Raw genomic sequence first — 20,462 nt, 5'->3', positions numbered from 1 at the left:
AATGCTGTGTCCAGGTTAGTAGGGACTACAAGAATGCTGTGTCCATGCTAGTAGGGACTACCAGAATGCTGTGTCCAGGTTAGTAGGGACTACCAGAATGCTGTGTCCAGGCTAGTAAGGACTACCAGAATGCAGGGTTTGGACTACCATATTGGTCTCAGTTAGGAGCATATGTTTGACTTTTAACATAATTAATGGGACTTATGTTTGGTTGCTATTGGGGAGAGGTCTTTATTCAGGCAGGTTGGAAATGGAGGGTTTGCTGTTTGTTTTTGTCATCATCTAAACTCGGGTTTTTTGGATTAGTTTTATATCCTAAGAATTCTTAAAAGTTGTCAGTGTTAGAACTGAGAATACAATTTTTAGAATATCCTTTATAATCTAATAACAATAATGTAAAAACAAATCTTGCAAAGACAAATGGCTGTGATGGGAAAATGATTTCTAAACTCATTGGTTCAAGTTTAGAACTGACTTTTATGCATGAAAGTCCAAATACAGGAGTTAAACTGCCATGTAATGTAATACATATTACATATAATTAGTGTTCTCAGTGAATTGGAATCAATTTCCAATGTGGCCTTATAACACAAACCCTGTTATGATAAAGAGCCTAGTGGGAGAGTGCTGTGTTCTTTCATGCCTCAACAGTGTGTAAGACCATGTGGGACTTTTTGTTAAACATTTGCAAGTTTGATCAGTGAGTCCTCTATTATTTTGAACCAAATTTGATGATGCATTATTGTTTTGTATTTGCCTTCAGACATTCATGTCATTTTCTAAGGTAGCAGCCAGATATTTGATGAATAAAATGTTGACAATGACTGGAGATTTAAGCATTTTTTAGCATCAGGAGTATGAGTTAGAGAAAGTTCTTATGTCATTTGGAACATGTTATTTTTCTTCTTTTTTTATAGGAAAGTTCAGTTTTTGAATTTAAGGAAATTCTCATCAGATGGAAATTTTTATTTATGAGCTTTTCTGGAAATAAGATTATGGCGAAGTTATGGTATATGTTTTTACCAGTATATATTGTTTATTGTTTTGGGATTAATGCCACTTTTCAGCACATGATAGGCTATACATGGTGGCCAGTATAACTGGTGAAAGAACCCAGGAAAATCCCGGTAAGAACCACTGACCCACAGGAAGCCACTGGCATCTTTCTTAATACCCACATTGGCCAAGCCCAAGACTCCAATCCATGCAGTGGCAGATGACACTGAACAAGTAGGTCAAATAATTTAAACCACTCAGTCACCTGTGGCCCCATTATCAGTGTTTGTCAGTTTTGTTATATTGCCTTATTTGTGTAAGTACCTCCAAACTCTTCTCCCTCATTTCAAAAATGGCTATATCTCATTTTTAGCATGCTGGTTAATACTAATTTTCTTTTTGATAATTCAAGTAAAAGTCAGAGAAAGAAGTAAATGGTACACTTTGTTGCACTCTGTTCCTACTACAACCAGTACAAATTATTTCAGGAACTTGAGACACCATATCTTGCTGACCCCCATGGAAGACAGCAAGCAGTGTGGCGAGATATGCAGAACTTTGGCTGTGTGATGTGTGAGATGTTCTTATCTCAGAAGCTTCCCCTACTACAGCCCAACACAAGCCTTATGGAAAGATACAGAATGATCCAAAGGTTGTGTGTTCAAGACAGGCAGATATTGCCAAGGTCAGTTGTTGTATAGAAACTTTACATATTATACATTATTTGCAGTTGTAAATATATTGCAATGACCTTCAAAGGTCATTTGTGGAGAAAATGTTCAGAATGTAAATTTTTGATGCTATTTGCATGACATGTTTAGATAAAAAATCCGTTTGTCCTGTAAAATGTATTCCAACCAAATTCTTCAAATTTCTTGTTGAAATCATCGAAGAGTTAAATTGTTCAAAATTAGGGATTGCATTCCCTCAATCACATTACCTCATGTGTCTCATTTTTCTGTTAAATCTGATGTCATTGTAGAATGAGCCATGAGCCAACCAGTTACTCATCTATAATGTAGACAGTGATTGCATGGTCATTTTGAATAAAGTGACATATTTTTATGTATACATTAAAAAATATTATTAGCCAAAGCAAAAGAGGGCTATTATCCTTTTTAAATTTCTAGACGAAGAAAGATGCATAAAATAAGGATCATCTGATTAATGTACTGTTTCAAAACCATGAAGTATGAAGAGCTTTCCAAGTAGGTCTGATGTTTGTTTTTAAATGCCTGACATGCTGCCCATCCATCCATCCATTTCCTATTTTGCTCTTGCACAATCAATCAAGTTCACCATCCTTCTAATATTACAAACATTGTGAATAGCTTGAACTTTGACAAAGGGACACCTATTGATTTTGGGATCAAAAGGTCAAAGTTCAAGGTCACTGACTAAAGAATAAAAATTATTTTTGCACAATAACATTTTCTACATCACAGACCTTGAGCAAAATTTTTGAATTGCTTGCACTTGTAAGCAAGAAACATTGATTTTTAGATTAAAGGTTCAAAGGTTAAGGTCACTTTGAGAGAAGACCAAAATGATTTGTTAACAACTTTAATTTTACATCACAGACCTGGAATAAACTTTTGGGTGGTTTCTACTTGGGGTAAAGTTGGAGTTAATGGGTTTGGGTTAAAAAGTCAAAGGTCAGGGTCACTAGATGAAACTGCAAAAATGGTTCTGCAGACAAAACCTCAGTTCTTGACTTTATATCATAATGACTGTAACTCTTGGGACACTTTACAAGTTGGGACACCATAGTTAGTTTTTCAAATAGTTTGTTATTCATCTATAAAATGTTGGGACATGGCATCATAAGAATATTGTTTTTCATGCACTGTAAGTTTTTGACAAGGAGAATTTTTTTACCCTCACTTTATATTTGGTGTGTTTGATTCATTATGATAATGTTCTTTAAAAGTAATAATGTTTGGTTGTTACGGGACAATACTGTTTAATGATTAATAGATGGGATTGTTATAAATGGGTTGATGTAATTAGCTTGAGAAAAGAGTTCATATATGTAATTTGTATCTGTCTTCTTTTTAGTTTTATTTTAAATATGTATAATTGCCATGGATGATGACAAGGGTTTAGCATTACTATGATGTTCTACCCATATTAAACTATGATGTTATACCCATATTAAACAACAATGTTGTACCCCTATTAAACAACAATCTTGTACCCATATTAAACTATGATGTTGTACCCATATTAAACAACAATGTTGTGTCCATATTAAAATCAGATGTTCTACCCATATTAACTATGATGTTATACTCCTGTTAAACTGGGGGCCCAGAGTGGCCGAGTGGTCGAAAGCGCTCATCATTATGGATCACTGCCATCTCACTTCTGTCTGCGTGGGTTCGAGTCTCGGATTCGGCTAACGTGGGTATGTGAGAAAGCTTGCCAGTAGCTTCTCATGGGTCAGTGGTTTTTTCCGGGGTTTTCCTGGGTTCTTCCTCCACCATTAATACTGGCCGCCATGTATAGCCTATCATGTGCTGAAAAATGGCATTAAACCCTACTACAACAACAACAACAACAGCAGCAACAACATGTTAACTGCAATGTTGTACCCATATTAAACTATGATGTTGTACCAATATTAAACTACGACGTTATACCCATATTAACACTAACTTGTCCACATAATATTTACTTTATACATTCCTTATCGATGGAAACTACCAAACTACTAGTAGAATGAAAGAGTACAGTGGTACATGCCACCAGAAAAAATAATACAGTAATACCATGCCCGTCTTGAAAGGTCTATTGATTTTGCAGTGAAAAGGCAGTTGTGACCAGAGAAACTGGTTTTGTGGAATAACATTTGTTTTAAATTCCTTGACCATGCTTTGCAGCTGGATTGCACTTAGTCTACCATTTCATTGTTGACAATTTTGACTAAAAATAGGGACCTTATTTTTTTATTTTTTCAGTGTGGTTTATGTAATATGAAAGTTACATTTGAATGCACAGTACATTCTTAATTCTTTCCAATAATTGCTATTATTCTTCTTCTTCTCAATCTATTGATAACCAGATTGACCATATTTGTAATTTCTAACATTTCCACAGGATCGCTGTTCATTTCATAACCTATTTACATTTTTTCCTCCATCAAGTAAAAGTGTTTGCTGCTTCGAGTTCTAATCGGGCTTTCAGCCCTGGACCACAGTTATTGTAATAATTGATTTTGTATCAGAGCAGACTGTAGTGAATAATGTGTACATATCGTGCAATGAATTGTTGCATTTACATTTTTCCTACATGAAATAACACACTTTGCTGTTTTGAATCCCTGGATGCAGCAAGCTGGGCTGGACCACAGTCATTGTAATTATTGATTTTATATCAGAGTATCCTATTTTAATAAAGACCAGTCTGTAGTGAATAATTCATACATATTTGAACATAGTACCTTACAGTAAGATATTCCTAAGTTGTTCCTTTTACATATGCATATAGATGTATATTCTTAATTTTATTTATTAAAACTGTTTCAGAACTTTGTACATCTGTTTTCCAGATTTCTTCAAAATGCATCTGAAATCCTCCTTCAGCTTGACACACAACTTTCACCCAAAACTATAGCAGAGAGGAATGATGGACCATTGTTTGACTATCCACTAATAAACTCAATGGGTCTGCCCCCACCGACCCCTGCTCTGCTTCTGCAGCCATATGTGGATGTCTTACCCTTTCCTAGCTATTTTGCTAACCTTTATAAGTGCCTTCAGCAGTTCAAGGACAAAGACAGTGAAATTGACAGGGTCAAAATGGACATGTCTAAGAGTCAAGCTGAGAGGAGGAAGTTGATCAAGGTCACTGCCAGAGAGAAGGTAGCACTTTTAGAGAAATATTTGGTCAAATATCGGGAAGACCTTTCTGAGGAAGGCTATGAAATTCTTTTGCCATATATTGAGGACTTGTTTCAGGACCCTAACACAACTGTTCAAGCTGCATGGTCCCTTCTTAACCTTGTAGGGCAAGATCTTGGTCCTGTAGAGACAACTAAAAGGTTCCTTTCATATCTGACTAGGATCTTCATTGGTGAAGAGTCTACACCGAAACACATGAAATTGTACCACAGAACATTCCTAGTTCAACTTTTATTGAGACTTGGACTTGATACTTTCCTCACCAATTTTTCTACTCTATTGGTTGAAGCATCAGCAGGTTATAAGGACTTCATATCATGTGACAATACAGGTAATTTGGAAGATGAAGAAGATGAGACAGCTGAAGAAAAGGAAGAGGAAGATGTGTTTGTGGGAGACTGTCACACAGAGGTGTCATCAATAGAGAACCCACTAGAAGATCTGAAAACAATAGAAGATGATCTTTTAGAAGATTCTCGTCCGGATATTGAAGACATTGATGAACCACAGGTTGAAGATGATATTCCAGATGAGGAATTTGGTGCTATGTGGATTGATGGGGATGTCACAGTGGAGAATATAAAGGACAGCTCATCAAGGAACACCAAAGATGAGCTGTCTTTTGATTCCCATAGTTCAGATCAAGCATCCATGAAAAGTGGTGAAACTGATGGAAGGAAAGACTTATGTCCAGATGGCAGCCTGGATAGAGTCTCTATACACAGCATATCAGCTTTTCTTCAACGACCAATCACTGCAGAAGAAGAGTCCAAGAACAGCCTTAATGAATTTCAACCTGATTTAGATGAGGATGATGTCGATGTGACAGTGTTTGATAGTGACATTGCAGTAGATGATGTAGATTCTGCTGATGATGTTGATGAAATTAGTGATGTGACATCAGAAAACCACGCCAGTGGACAGATTTCCTCGTACAGTTTGATTCGTAGTGAGACAGATGAGTTCAACCAAATTCATCACACACAGACTATTAATATAAGAGATATTGCTGCCGAGAGTATTAAATGGTTGTCTCATCGACTGGGACCTTTGCTGACTGCTAAGTTTCTATCAAAGAATTTGGTGCGAATGTTGGCTCTTTGCTACTTGGGTGAAGAACAGATGGAGAGAGTAAATCAAACAGGTAAGGCTCATAACCAGTCAAAAGATATCTCAGATAAAATTAAGGGTTATTAAATGGTTACACATTTCTCACATTTGAAAAAAATCTTCATTGTTTTGGCAGTTAGTGCTTATAAATTGTATTGTCATCTATTTGATGAAATTCTAGTTCATCAGTTAAAGTGGCATAATTAAATTTAATATTAATTTAAAATTGTTCCTTACATCAAATTCTGAATTATAGATGATGTTTCACATTTATTTTTTTTTGATCGCATTTCACATTTATTTTTATAATAGGTCATGTTTCACGTTTATTTTTATCAGAGGTGATGTTTCACTTTTATTAAGATTGCATTTTTCATTTATTTCTTTATGATTTAAAGAGTACATTGACAAATACTGTTACAGTAAAATATGTTTATAAAGTCAGCTGTGACTTCAAGAACCAAAACTGTTTTCAACATAGCTTTTGTAGTAAATGTCATTGTTAAGATAATACTTGAATTTGGAGGAGTTATCTACCTTGTCTTATAATCATCAAACTGCAAGTGTAAATGAAGACAATATGTCAGAAGTTCATATATAAATTTATACTTCATATCTATTATTATTTTTTTTTTAATCTCCTACACATTTTCCTACATTTAAAACTAATTTTTAACATATTCTTTGTAAAAATACAATACTTTGAAATGATAGTTGTGTTGTAAAAAAGTTGATAAAGGAAATATGCATATTTGTTACTGGGAAATTGCTGACTTCATTGTATCCACGATATGTTATATCCTCATTTTAATGTGTATTATGTTTCTTCTGGCATGCAGTTTCACTTTGTACTTACTGTACAGTTGTTGTAGCTGTATCCATAGTAGCCAGGTTTCATTTGAAAGCAACACAAAAGAAAAGTAATAGATCATTTTAATTATGGCTGAAACAATTCAATGATGTTTCAGCTTTTCCATTTAGATGTACTCATTTATGCAAAAGATGGAAACTCAATGCAAAACAGTTTTTAGCTTCTCAAAGCTACATTAAATCATTAATGGCAATGAATAATTATTAGTCTTTTTCTATAAATGTGTATTAATATGTATGATATTTAGGTTGTGTATTATGAAACATGTTGATACAATACATAGGCATATCATTTGCCCCCTAATTTTATCAGATCTACTTACGACATTGCACTTACTGGTCTGTACAAGGATTCTTCCACATTGTTTCTATGTACTAGAAACAATCTAGTCCTCACAGAAGGATGAAAATGTTTGTCATTCCCATCTCTATAACATATCAACAAAGGAAAAATAATCACATAAAATATTCCCTAATTCCTTCACCAGCTGGTTTCCCTTATACAGTAAACCTCATGATTTACACGTATATTGCATTCTTGAGAAACCTTGTGTATGCTCAATTTATGTGACTCAAATTCATCTATCAATTAGGAACCAAATCTTCATCCCAACTAAACACATCAAAATATGGCATACTCTGCTTGGGAACCCATGCTGTGCATTCACCTATATATATGCTAATGACCTGCATCTCTGATGGTTATTTTTCTGATTGGATGTTGATATTAATTCATGTAGATGTGAGATCTGGATAAGTCAAATATGGATAAATCTGAAGTTGACACATTGTTTTGATCTGTGATATTGTTGAAGTCATTGGCTGGCATGCACATTCGACTTTCTCAAATTTCTCTCTGCATCCCAGATGATTGTGATAGGGATTGAAAGCTCATTCATTTACTTTTCCTATTACCTATTCTCCTAATGTTAATTAATTATGGCACATATTTGACGGAGAAAGTAGATATTTTATTAAATTATGTTTCCCAAGAATACTTACCTGATCAAATTATTACTGAACCCTCTCATTCCTTTTCACAATGTGATCATCCTGGTTTGTATTTTACTTATGTTTGAAATGGTAAACATTTGATATACAGGTAGTCACCGAGTAGTGAAATAGGGGAGATAATTTGTGAGTTTCTTCCCTCTGTCTATATGCTATACAGACAAAAAAGATTATATTTTGTAACTTTCTGAAAGGACTGGACTGTAGAGGTTGTGGAGTTTATTTTTCTAATGTTAATGAGGTTGGTTAAGTATCCACCAATAATGTACTAAATATTTTTTATAAAGTTTTCAATAAAAATTCAGTTGGTACAGGAATTCAAGTGGAATTCCTGTCCAGGAATTCAAGGCTGAAAAGGAGATTGATTCAAAACCTTGCATTCAAATATCTCTAAATAACTGACTTTTTTTTAATAGCTACTCTTTAGTTTGGAAAAACAGTTTTGGACTTCACAGGTACTAGTTAGTAGGCATGTAAAGTCCTGTCATTAGGGGTTAATAATTCCAGTTTTGATGTATTCATTAAGAATGTTTGTGGGAAAATTGTCTTGAAATTTTAATTCTTAATCTCTTTTTGTTTCTAGGTGAAAATTTGGCTACTGGCATGGAATTTCATTTGCCCAAGAATTGGTTTTGTTATGCAGGATAGCTGGTCTTTGAAATTGTCATCCCCTGTGTCATATTGCCCATAAATCTAACATACTCTTTGGTATTCACCAGTAATAAGGAGTACCATGTAATTGTTCACCAACCAACCACCACCCCCTTATTTTGTTTGTTTGAAATATTCAGAATTTGAAATCTTTTGTTTTTGTTGAGTAATAATTTTGAATGATTGGATTTGCAGTTCAAAATCATGGTTTTAAACAGTTTATTAATTCCCGGCCTTGACACTGTGAACATAATTTTAAATACCTGAAGTCTTTCACTAGACTGGTCCAGGGTCTTTTGAATCAGTTAGTCTCACTTCACAGTACTTTAATATAAAGATCCTTAGAATTATAGCATGAAGCTATCCTCAGTTTTCTGTGATTTACTTTTCTTTTTCAGAGAAAGGTCTTCCTCATACAACCTATGCAGTGGTTGGAGACAAGCATGCAGTCAAGGTGCTGGAATGCCTGAGTTACGTGGCCTGTCTGTACGGAGAGCAAGTCATCTTACTACAGTATCTGCCCTGTATTGTGGACTTAGTATGTGGGATCTTTCATCATTTTATCACATAATTTAGGCATTACAAACTTTATTTTGGTCATAACCTGAGGCAGACCACATGTTTGGATTATTCTGTATTTATAAAGGTTTTTTTTCCTTTCAGAAATACAGATGGATGAGGCCAAGTGCATGTGCTTTCATGATTGAAATTTGCCTCTTTAAAGCCCAGTTCTTTTGAATTTCAGTATAATATACTGATTCACTTGCTTTTCAAAATGTATTGGATGTTTTGAAAATTTCAGAATCTTGGGGAATAAATTACAATGAGGTGCAATGAAGTGTTTTGTTTCATTGGAATGAGCAGAAATACATCTCTTGTTTATAAGTCTCAGTACCACAGTTAGCTAGTTTTCTCCTTTGGTTCTCGAAGAAGTTAGGTTCTATTACAATCTGTCGTTACCATTCCACAATTGCAGATTTTAGACATTTTTTCTATATCATGGAAGGGATGATATAGGCAAGAATAAGATACCTCCAATCATTTTGTGAATTGTGACTTGTCTTTGGCCATTTGTTCGAAATAAAATCTTCAGAGGGTTCTGACATGGCTGAATTAAGCATCTTTTTATCCACTGTCAAGAGCTTCCTTTAACTTACCATTCATACAAAATGTACATCTTTGTCATTCATGCTACAGCATGTAATGGCAGAGAGATACATGCCATGTCAATTAATTTGAATTATTTGCAGTTATGCCTTGTTGATACCTAGGCTATGTCATCCTAGATTGGAAGGACAATATTTATACCCAGGCTATGTCATCCTAGAAAGGAAGGATGATATTTATACCCAGGCTGTGTCATCCTAGATTGGAAGGATGATATTTATACCCAGGCTGTGTCATCCTAGATCGGAAGGATGATATTTATACCCAGGCTATGTCATCCTAGAAAGGAAGGATGATATTTATACCCTGGCTATGTCATCCTAGATTGGAAGGATGATATTTATACCCAGGCTGTGTCATCCTAAAAAGGAAGGATGATATTTATACCCAGGCTATGTCATCCTAGATTGGAAGGATGATATTTATACCCAGGCTATGTCATCCTAGAAAGGAAGGATGATATTTATACCCATGCTATGTTATCCTAGATTGGAAGGATGATATTTATACCCAGGCTGTGTCATCCTAAAAAGGAAGGATGATATTTATACCCAGGCTATGTCATCCTAGAAAGGAAGGATGATATTTATACCCTGGCTATGTCATCCTAGATTGGAAGAATGATATTTATACCCAGGCTGTGTCATCCTAAAAAGGAAGGATGATATTTATACCCAGGCTATGTCATCCTTGATTGGAAGGATGATATTTATACCCAGGCTATGTCATCCTAGAAAGGAAGGATGATATTTATACCCATGCTATGTCATCCTAGATTGGAAGGATGATATTAATACCCAGGCTATGTCATCCTTGATTGGAAGGATGATATTTATACCCAGGCTATGTCATCCTAGATTGGAAGGACAATATTTATACCCAGGCTGTGTCATCCTAGATTGGAAGGATGATATTTATACCCAGGCTATGTCATCCTAGATTGGAAGGACAATAATTATACCCAGACTGTGTTATCTTAGAAAGGAAGGATGATATTTATACCCAGGCTGTGTCATCCTAGATTGGAAGGATGATATTTATACTCAGGCTATGTCATCTTTGATTGGAAGGATGATATTTATACCCAGGCTATGTCATCCTAGATTGGAAGGACAATATTTATACCCAGGCTATGTCATCCTAGAAAGGAAGGATGATATTTATACCCAGGCTGTGTCATCCTTGATTGGAAGGATGATATTTATACCCAGGCTATGTCATCCTAGATTGGAAGGATGATATTTATACCCAGGCTGTGTCATCCTAGATTGGAAGGATGATATTTATACCCAGGCTGTGTCATCCTTGATTGGAAGGATGATATTTATACCCAGGCTATGTCATCCTTGTTAGGCTGGGTTATCTGCTTATCATGTAAAGAACTACTGCAAGACCAGACAAAGTTCTTGTGCATATCAGCTTATGGAGGTTAGGATGGTTGCCACTAGTATTCAACTGCTTATAATTTTCATCAGCCAAGCCATTGATTGGAGGTCAGAGACAACATGCTTTAGCTTTTATCTCATTGACATTTCTTATTATAATGCTGTTTGACCTTGTAGGACCACCATCAGCAAAGCAACAGGCTACTTTCCCAGACCATTTACTAGCAACTTCACAATGACATGGATTATTCTACTTCCATTGGATTTGTAGGTGTGTGAGATTTTCTCCAAACTACATGTACTAATTCTGTTTCCTGTCTCATATGATCTGAAGCAGGTTGATGTACAGAATGAGACCAGAGATATGAACAACTAGGGCTAAAGGGACATAGGTTCTGTTCCCCGTTTTTGATATGTATTGTGATTAGGTAATGTATTTGAAAAAGAAACCAACTTTTAGAGTAAAATATGTTTTTTTGATAATATTTACCTAATCATAATATAGGCATACCCTTCTAGGCCCTTCTCATAGCTCCATCTATGGAAGATTAGGCAAATTTACTCAAGTCCATCAGTAACTGACAAAATGACAGACTTGGGCACTAAACTTTCTATCCAATGAGAGACCATTCTCAAGTGACATCCGTCATGGTATGCAGATGACCATTTAGCATTTGTGTTGCTATGACAAACAAACAGACATGGCAAGCATTATTGATAGCTTAGGAGGACTGCATTCTTTGTAGGCAGGTATCAGTGTCTTCTTATGATACTGTTTTCATCATCAAAAGATGTCATTCTTTCTCAGCACAAATGGTTTATGTTAGATGACTCACATACTGGTGGAAAATCCACTACAAAATATCAACTAGTTACCTTCAAAATCTGTTTAAGGCCACTAAAACCAATTAAGCTAGGTCTGGTACGATGATGTTGGAAATATCTTTGTCACAGAATTACCTTCCCTTCAAGCCATAAAATAGTGACTTTCACCCCTTGCAACACAGGGACTTTGTATATCACACTCTTAACAAAATTTAATTTAAATTATTCTGTTCCTTTGTCAAGTACCAGTGTCACAGTATGAAATTAATTGTCATGGTGGGGAGATTGAGAAAGACAATTTGTTGCTTTGAAAACCAAATCTCTCCTAGTTTAATGTTTGTTTTTATTGTGAAATTCAGGTCCATGTTTCAAGGAGGAGACTGACAGTTCGAGCTGAGGCAGGTCTAGTAGCAGCTCTTGTCTTGATGAGACATATGATCCCACTCTTGTCCGATACAGCTTTAATGGATGTGCTACAGGTATCATGATTTCATCTTCAAATTTAATACCATAATAATTGATTGACAAGTTACGGCTTATTAAAATCATGTGTAAGTTATTCATTCAGCTTTTTGGCAAGGGTATGATTACTCAAAATGCAGAACTCCATTTTTTGAAGAAAAGCTATAAAGGTTCAGACTGAGTTTTGTCCCTTTTGCTATATCTGCTGATGCACATAACATCTAGTTTTAATAACCAGCACATTACAAATGCCTTTAAATTTAGGACAGTGAGCAAGTTTGTATACTTCTGATATTTTTATTTATTTAATTCTTTTTACATTTAATATAGCCAAATAAAGTAATTAGAAATTATAAAATACTTTGTGCATTTTACCATATCAAAGTCTTTCTTTCACACTGGTCTAACACCCTAAATAAAGATACTAAGTTGATACATAACAGTTTTGCTTAACCAGTCAAGCACACACTTTGTTAAGATAGTTTCTTAATTTTTTAAAATCACAATAGAAAAATTCCAAGTCTAAGAATTCTACTGTTTGAGCATTTTTCAGATAATGAACACTTTACCTCACTTGAAAATTTATCATGAATTGCTGACTGGATTCATCACCTCATGAAATCTTGAAAGTAATGCTCAGTCCTTAAAAAGATCAATCTATAGTTGATCTGACAATTAGAATGTGCAAAACTTAGCATCCTAACAAGTAATTAATTCCAAAGCATAGTAAAATCATGACAACTGTCCATGCACAGCACAGCACATACAATAATTACTTTTTATCTAGGACTTACATTTTTTACAGTATTGGTCGCCATTCATATTATTTGGTTTCTGTTTCTACTTAATTTAATATATGACCGTCAGTACCTATTCACAGAATATCACATGACGACATCTCCAGTGTCCTAAGTAAAAGTGTATGTGTTATTTCTAGATTTCAAAGGCACCACTTTGGTCCTTTTGAGCATGTAAGGTGAAATGTGTTTGGTTCCAGCTCCTGTTAATTTTGATGTTCTTATGAAGGCATAGAAGATGAATTTGTACATTTCAAGGTTGAGAAAGATCAGCTGTAATTGGTCCCACTGCTTTACTGACTTGATGGTGAATGATTTTAAGACAATGAACACTGTACCTCACTCGAAGATTCTTCATGAATTGCTGACTGTAGTCACCAGTTCTTGATGAATTTTCGAGTGAGGTCTGTGTTCTCAAGATTTTAAAGCATATAAATATTCCTTCTCAAAAATAATGACACAACTATAAAGATCGGATTTTACTCTTAAACCTATCTTTAGATAAATGATGTACACTAGAAAAGGTAAATTGGTTCAAATTTATGTTGAACTTAACCTATACTTACTACACCGCTATTAATTTTACAGGCAGGCCTATACACATTGAGTCATTTAGGTAACATGTGTTTTATTTATAGCACCCTGCTGTGTGACATGGGCACACATATATTGACAGCCTACTGTTACTTTGAACTATTTTGAGTATATATGTGTGCATATTTTGCCTTATTTTCTGAAGTGTAGTACTAGTAAAATATAGAGATTCAGTTGCATCACAGTCAATGACATTTTCTTTTCCTAGGCATTTTCACATTCTCGTGTCTGCAGAAAAATTGCACTTTAATCTGAAGATCTTCTAAATGAATGCAGACTCATATTTGTACGAGTTCAAATGGATCTTTAATCATTAGTACCATCATGAACCCAATACTGGTGAGTGCCATTTTGTACAAGGCAAGAAAATATTTTTTTGAGTGACATTGAATTTGTTATGAAATGTAATATCATTTTTTATTGTTATGCACATATACATGACTATGAATAAAAGCACAGAACAAAAAAAACTTATTTTTTATTTTGTATTATTTTAAGGAAAATATAATTAAAGAAGTTATCCTTCCGAGCCTTAAACTTCTCTCATCTACATCTATGACATTCCCGAGTGGATCTTTGTACCGCAGTGTAGCTCTGTTCAAGATGGTCGACATCATCTATATCAATGGACTGCGCCTGGGTTTTGAAATGACCAGGAGACACATAACACCAGTCTTAAAGAGTTTCTTCAAACCTTTCAGTGATGTATATGGGAACCAGTCTAAAGTACCCGCATCAAACAGTCCAGGAGAACTTAAAGAGGTGCTAAGTCAGAAGTCACTTAAGTCCATGGGTATGTAGACTAATGTTGTTTTACTAGGCTTCTGCTAGAATTTACAAAGTAATCACCAATGCCTGCTTTATGGAATTGACTGTGTTGGATCTTGTGCTATGGAATTCTCTGTGTTGGATCTTTTTTTTATGGAATTCACTATGTTGTTATTGCATTGTGAAATTCCCTGTGTTGGATCTTTTTAATGAAATTCACTATGTTGATATTGCCTTATGGAATTTTCTGTGTTGGATCATGCTGTATGGAACTGACTGCATTGGACCTTGCTCAATGGAATTGATTGTGTTGGACATTGCTCAATGGAATTGACTGTGTTTGATCTTGCTGTATGGAATTGACTGTATTTGTTCTTGCTTAGTGGAATTGACTTTTTGATCTTGTTCATTGGAATTAACTGTCTTGGACCTTGCTCAATGGAATTGACTGTGTTGGACCTTGCTCAGTGGAATTGACTGTGTTGGTTCTTGCTTGGTGGGATTGACTGTCTGATCTTGTCAATGGAATTAACTGTGTTGGTTCTTGCTCAGTGGGATTGACTGTGTTGGACCTTGCTCAGTGGAATTAACTGTGTTGGTTCTTGCTCAGTGGGATTGACTGTGTTGGACCTTTTTTTAATGGTATTGACTGTGTTGGACCTTGCTCAGTGGAATTAACTGTGTTGGTTCTTGCTCAGTGGAATCAACTGTGTTGGTTCTTGCTCAGTGGAATCAGCTGTGTTGGTTCTTGCTGAGTGGAATCAGCTGTGTTGGTTCTTGCTCAGTGGAGTCAGCTGTGTTGGTTCTCGCTCAGTGGAATCAACTGTGTTGGTTCTTGCTCAGTGGAATTAACTGTGTTGGACTTTGCTCAATGTAATTGACTGTTTTGGATCATACTCAGTGGAATTGACTGAGTTGGATGTGGAATTCAGTGTGTTCAATCTTGTCCTAATTTACCATTGGTCTTTACCCATCATCTGCTAGTGTTTTCTTTCATCATTCTCCTCTTTTCTTGCAATCATTCTTTCAAACAAATATTTGCTTTTTTCCTAAATATGTATTTGTTGCCAGTTGTTTGTATTTGAAGTTCATTTTTTCAGTAATTTAGTACAACTTTAGAAATGCATTAGACTTGTTGTTAGCAGTGACCTTCCAAGGCAAGATCAGATCAAACCAGGACAAGCCTTGAAATTTTTATTTACAGTTTTCTTTCAAAAGAATCATTCTTTAACATTTTTTACTTTAGGCAATTTTGGTGGATGCTGGCACCAACAAAGTTTTCACATGCCCACTACAAAGTAGAGTGTAGTACGTTATGGCTATGTCTTTTCGTTTGTCCTTCCATCTGTCTATCTTTGTACAATTTGGTTTTCATGCAAACTTGAGTTCTTCTTCACATATCTTTGCAGATCAGTTGCCTGTTAAGATACAAAGATTCTTACTGATTTGGAGTTCTATAAGTCAGAGGTCAGGAGGTCCTTGAACCACCAAGCTAAAAGTGTTACTGTGCAATAGCTTGAGATATTGCTTGATTTTTCAGATTGGTTTCCCTATACCAGACATTGCAAATAATATTCCCTGTAGCAGATAAACAAACCCATTGAAAGGTCTATGTGTGTTTTTGAAGATCAAAGGTCATTGCCACTATCTCGCAGGACTGTAAATTGGTTTTTGTACAAAATCTTGCACATAAATATCGACAGCTTACACAGCAACAGACTATAAGTAAAGGGTTAACATAACCTAACCAGACCTCAAAATATATTGTCCTCAAAAGAGGAAAGACACTGTTTAATTTTGTATTCTTAAGGTCTAAGGTCAACATCACTGCAATCATACATGAGAAATTAGTTTTTACATAAGTGGTTGAGTTCTATTGAACCAAACTTCACCAAACTTAATAAGTTGCTTGCTCTTGATATAACGAAGTCTGGTGATTTCTGGAACCAGAGTCAGAGTCCCAGTGACTCAGAATGAGATGGGCAGTAATCAAATGATGTATTGCTTGAGGTATTCATGATACTTGATGGTCTGTGACAAGAAAATCACATGTCATTTGAGGTATTCATGGTAATTGATGGTCTGTGACAAAATACTCCATGCCATTTGAGATATTTATCGTAATTGATGGTCTGTGGCAAGAAAATCACATCTGTTTTGAGGTATTTATTGTAATTGATGGTCTGTAACAAGAAAACCACATGCCATATGAGGTATTTATTGTAATTGATGGTCTGTGACAAGACAACTACAGGCCATTTGAGGTATTCATGGTAATTGATAATCTGTGACAAGAAAATCACATGCCATTTGAGGTATACATGGTAATTGATGGTCTGTGACAAAAATATTACATGCCATTTGAGATATTTATTGTAATTGATGGTCTGTAACAAGAAAACCACATGCCATATGAGGTATTTATTATAATTGATGGTCTGTGACAAGACAACTACAGGCCATTTGAGGTATTCATGGTAATTGATAGTCTGTGACAAGAAAATCACATGCCATTTGAGGTATTTATTGTAATTGATGGTCTGTAACAAGAAAATCACATGCCATTTGAGGTATTTATTGTAAATGATGGTCTGTGACAAGACAACTACAGGCCGTTTGAGGTATTCATGGTAATTGATGGTCTGTGACAAAAATGCTACATGCCATTTGAGATATTTATGGTACTTGATGGTCTGTGACAAGAAAATCACATGCCATTTGAGGTATTCATGGTAATTAATAGTATGTAAAAAATACTACATGCCATTTGAGATATTTATGGTAATTGATGGTCAGTGACAAGAACATCACATGCCATTTGAGGTATTCATGGTAATTGATAGTCTTTGACAAGAAAACTACATGCTATTTGAGCTATTCATGGTAATTGATGGTCTGTGACAAAAATACTACATGCCATTTGAGATATTTATGGTAATTGATAGTCTGTGACAAGAAAATCACATGCCATTTGAGGTATTTATTGTTACAGTAATTGATAGTCTGTGACAAGAAAACCACATGCCATTTGAGGTATTCATGGTAATTGATAGTCTGTGACAAGAAAACTACATGCCATTTGAGCTATTCATGGTAATTGATGGTCTGTGACGAGAAAAATACATGCCATTTGAGGTATTCATTTTAAGTGATGGTCTCTGACAATAAAATCACATGCCATTTGAGGTACTCATGATAACTGATGATTTGTCACAAGAAAATTAGATGCCATTTGAATATTCATGGTAATTGATTGTCTGTGACAAAAAACTATACAAAATGAATCGAGTCAGTGTAAATATAATATCACCAACTGCAATCAAACAAACTGCATGCACATACACAATATTTCAGGGTCTAGGAGAAGATGCAATTCTGAAATTATTGGGGTTTTGGTTTGGCTGGTTACTGTCACATTGCATTCAGCATTGGAGTCTGGTTCTGCTGAGACAGATGGATCAGTTTCCCAAATTGTTGTTTACTTTACTTGCTGTTGATTATTCATTTTACACTAAGTTAATGCATTGTATATCACACACTCAGATATTTAGTAGATCACACTGTAACTCAGTGAAGAGAGGGTACTCTTTTTATGATTGCAGTTTTAACTACCAATGCAAGTTGTAGACCCTAGAACCATCAGATTTTAAAATACCTTTCACTGATTTTCAGCCTGTTATTAACAAGTTTTTATGTCTTAAGTGGTAGGCATCATGGAATGATGCAGTGAATAACAAACTCCATGCAGTCAAGACAACCCTAGGAGACTGGACTCCTTCCTTGCAAGAATTAGAATTGGTCATGCAGTATGACCCTGCCATAATGCACCCTGCAATAATGCAAATTTGGCTATCATGCAGTCATGGCATGGCTCCCAAAATTTCATTTATTCATTCACACCTGAAAAAAATATTTTTTGTTTCAAGTACGTGAAATAGTGAGAGAAAAAAATTATTATCTTTTTGGGGAAGAGATCGTGCATGAATTCGAATATAATATGATTGTGGCGTGGTTCCTGAAATTTTAAATACTTGTTCATGTATTTTTCTTGTACCTGGATTTTTTTTAAGTATGAGAAATAGTGTGTAAATTGTTTATAATTTTGAAGAAGAGTTCACATATGAATTTTAATATAATATGATCATAGCATAGATTCTGAAATTTAACAATTTTACCAGGTTCTTGAAGTTTTATGCCAAAATAAACATTTTCAAGAATGTTACTTATTACTGATCCATGAATAAAGCCAGTAAGTTGTCTTTGTGATTGTCTTCAGTTAATTCTGTATACAATTGTTGCTCAGACAATAGCCAACATGTGTTTCTACGTTAACTACATACACAATCAAGCAGCAGACAATGCGGTGGTTCATAAAAGATTCTGACAATTTAATAAACATAAAAAAAACAAGATGCCAACATTTTTGCTGGGCTTGGAGATGTTATTAGATGCAATCAGTTGACCAGTAAATAATGTCCACTTTATTAGCTGGAAATTGAAAGGGTATGAAATTGAACATGCATTCAACTTAAAAAAATGTATAAAAGTGACACGTGACCATTGCAGGCCTACTGCACTTAGTTCTCTGGTTTTACGTGTGTATGGTGTTTGTTTATGAACTCATTAATTTCCTATTTTTATAAAAATATTTTACCATTATGCAAGTTCGCAAACATAAGTTGTTCTCAGCACTTTGTGCAATGGTTAATATAGTAGTTTTCACACGTTTCTTTCGATATTCATAAAATCTGAAGTAAATGTTATATGCACGCTGAAAGCATGTGTTGATTTTAATTATTCTTGCTGTAGTCGTTCAAACAGATAGGCCTACAATCGTTAATTATTGGAAGTTTGCAATGGATAAATGTACACGGAAATGCATATGATTTTTTTTTTTAGCAGTATGAAATTTTTACAGATACTGTTCATAGACCCTGGAACGTAATGAACCATACACATCATTTGTCTTTCTTAACCTAATTTTACTGTTAGTTTTTCCCATTGAATTCAGACACATAATGATCTGTGACAAAATTATTGAATAGTTTAAATATGTATGCAATTTTTGCACTGGAATTACATGTATTATGGATTAATTGCAAGCCCAGATGGTACAATATCAGATGGCAAGTAAACGGTGTATTATTAGACGTTGAATTCAGACAATGATCTGGGACTAAATTATTGAATATTGTAAATCTGTGTGCATTTTTTCAATGCAATTACATGCATTATGGATGAACTGCATGCCATGACAGCAGGATAATAAACGGTGTTGATACCCTATTAAGCATATACGTTAGACATGAATGAGTTGTTCTCTGAAAAAAAGTAAAATACTGCAAAATCCCGCATTAATGCAACCCAGATATTATTGCATTATAGTTAGGTTCCACTGTACTTATATAACCCACTCCAACACGGTAAAAGGCAAAGACCCACCAGAATGCATTTCTTGCAATGAGCCATTCACTGTTAAGCACTTTATGATAGATTGTTTTGATTCTCCAACATGCGCGCAATCGTAACTACATTGTTCATCATGTGAAGGAAGATTTTGATACAATAAATGTCTCTTGCATTTTAAAATTCCTGTAAGATGTAAACATTTTCCTCTAAGACATAACTTTTATGCTATCACTTTGAGTATTTTTATGTTATGTATATATTGTCATTTGTACTAAGTACCTTTAAATCTAAATATTCATTAACACACGACATTTACATTAATTTCCCTGTTGGTCGAGAGGCTTTATGTAATACCCTCACCATCAAATCATTTTGCTTTTAATTGTTTGATTTTATTATTGCTGGTTGATAATAAATCTTTTTCAGCTGTAAATAATCTTACATATAGCCTTTTCTATGGTGCAAAATAGCCTTATCGTGCTGGTGTGCCATAAAGCTACAATCAGTCAAGCAGG

General features: G+C 34.9%; 1 protein-coding gene across 1 annotated transcript in view; it reads left to right on the top strand.

Moving 5' to 3' along the window:
* Positions 1–20,462, top strand: part of LOC149805541 (WD repeat-containing protein 81-like) — a 108,424-nt gene that overhangs the window by 23,638 nt on the left and 64,324 nt on the right. The window contains exons 8-12 of the mRNA XM_089950147.1: positions 1,485–1,681; positions 4,547–6,042; positions 8,939–9,078; positions 12,277–12,396; positions 14,269–14,563. Of these exons, the coding sequence (XP_089806273.1) occupies positions 1,485–1,681; positions 4,547–6,042; positions 8,939–9,078; positions 12,277–12,396; positions 14,269–14,563 (2,248 nt within the window). The remainder of the gene's footprint in view (positions 1–1,484; positions 1,682–4,546; positions 6,043–8,938; positions 9,079–12,276; positions 12,397–14,268; positions 14,564–20,462) is intronic.

This window comes from Sinohyriopsis cumingii, chromosome 2 (assembly GCF_028554795.1).
Source record: "Sinohyriopsis cumingii isolate HCF-2022 chromosome 2, ASM2855479v2, whole genome shotgun sequence".
NCBI classification, from domain to species: Eukaryota; Metazoa; Mollusca; class Bivalvia; order Unionida; family Unionidae; genus Sinohyriopsis; species Sinohyriopsis cumingii.
This window is presented reverse-complemented; position numbering and strand designations above follow the sequence as displayed.